The sequence below is a fragment of the Malania oleifera genome, chromosome 8 (genome assembly GCF_029873635.1).
Source record: "Malania oleifera isolate guangnan ecotype guangnan chromosome 8, ASM2987363v1, whole genome shotgun sequence".
Classification (NCBI taxonomy): Eukaryota; Viridiplantae; Streptophyta; class Magnoliopsida; order Santalales; family Ximeniaceae; genus Malania; species Malania oleifera.
This window is the reverse complement of record NC_080424.1, coordinates 102852540-102853583: the sequence shown is the minus strand read 5'-3', so window position 1 is coordinate 102853583 and position 1044 is coordinate 102852540. Positions and strand designations below refer to the sequence as shown.

General features: G+C 45.1%; 1 protein-coding gene across 1 annotated transcript; it reads left to right on the top strand.

Annotated features, from left to right (window-relative positions):
• On the top strand, positions 1–789 carry LOC131161422 (uncharacterized). The gene has a single exon (XM_058117170.1). It carries the CDS (start codon positions 152–154, stop codon positions 572–574), a length of 423 nt encoding a protein of 140 aa, XP_057973153.1. The 5' UTR covers positions 1–151; the 3' UTR covers positions 575–789.
• Positions 790–1044: the final 255 nt, after the last annotated feature.

The following is a 1044-nucleotide window of genomic DNA, read 5'->3' as shown; positions in this document are numbered from 1 at the left end:
AATGTAAATCTAACAGCAGTCAACAAACAGAATCCACACCCCCAGCATTTCTTCCAAAGCAATCCCAACTCATCTTCTTCCCATTTATACCATAACTCTTCACAAACACGATCAGAGAGAGAGAGAGAGAGAGAGAGAGAGAGAGAGAGAAATGGGTTGGTTGATAAAGGAACGGAGGGGTCCGGAGTGGAAGCAAGGGTGGGCGGAAAAGGCCATCTCCGCCGTGTCTCCACCGCCGGCGCCTCTGCTGGGCGTCCTCGGCATATTGCTTCTTTTCCTGTGGCTCTCCTATTACGCAGACTACAGGGCGCAGGTGCAGCGCACGGTGGTGAATTCCAGGCTGCTCCTCTTCCTGCTGCCGGTGCTCCTGATCTTCCTCATGCGCTCCATCGGAAGTCTCAATCGCGAGAGGGTCGTGCTGGGGATTCCCGGAGCCGGCCACCGCGACTCGATTCACAGGGCGGGGAGCTCGCCGTGGGGGATGGCGCTTCTGGTGGCGGTTCTGCTGGTGATGGTCTCTTACCAGTCCTCCTTTCACAACAACTGGTTTCGACCACTTTGGAGGCACGATTAGATTAATTCGATATTTAATCACCAGCTAGCTTCGATCATCATCTGCTTGTATACGTACGATGAGTCTATTTTGGCATAGGGCATGTTGGATTAGCTTTAATCGTTGCTCATTTAGGAGATGGAAATTTCCGATTACTGTAGATGGGGGTAAAAAGGTAATATAAAATTGTGTTAAGTTTTATTTAATTATAAGATAATTTAAATTTAAGTTCGAAATTTATGATGAATTTGTATGTGCCATTTTCAATACTTATATTTATTACTTTAATTGCATTATTTTTATATAATAAAAATAAAAGAATCCAATCGTACAGATAGATTCTAAATGAACTTAAATATATGAGGAGCAAGATGTACTTATTGTTGTGTCCAGCCCACATAAAGTAATAAAAAAAAAGAGGGCGTCGGGGGGTGGGGAGCCCATGTGCCAAAAAATCTAGTAGGGCAAATTAAAGGAGGCGGCATTTGGGT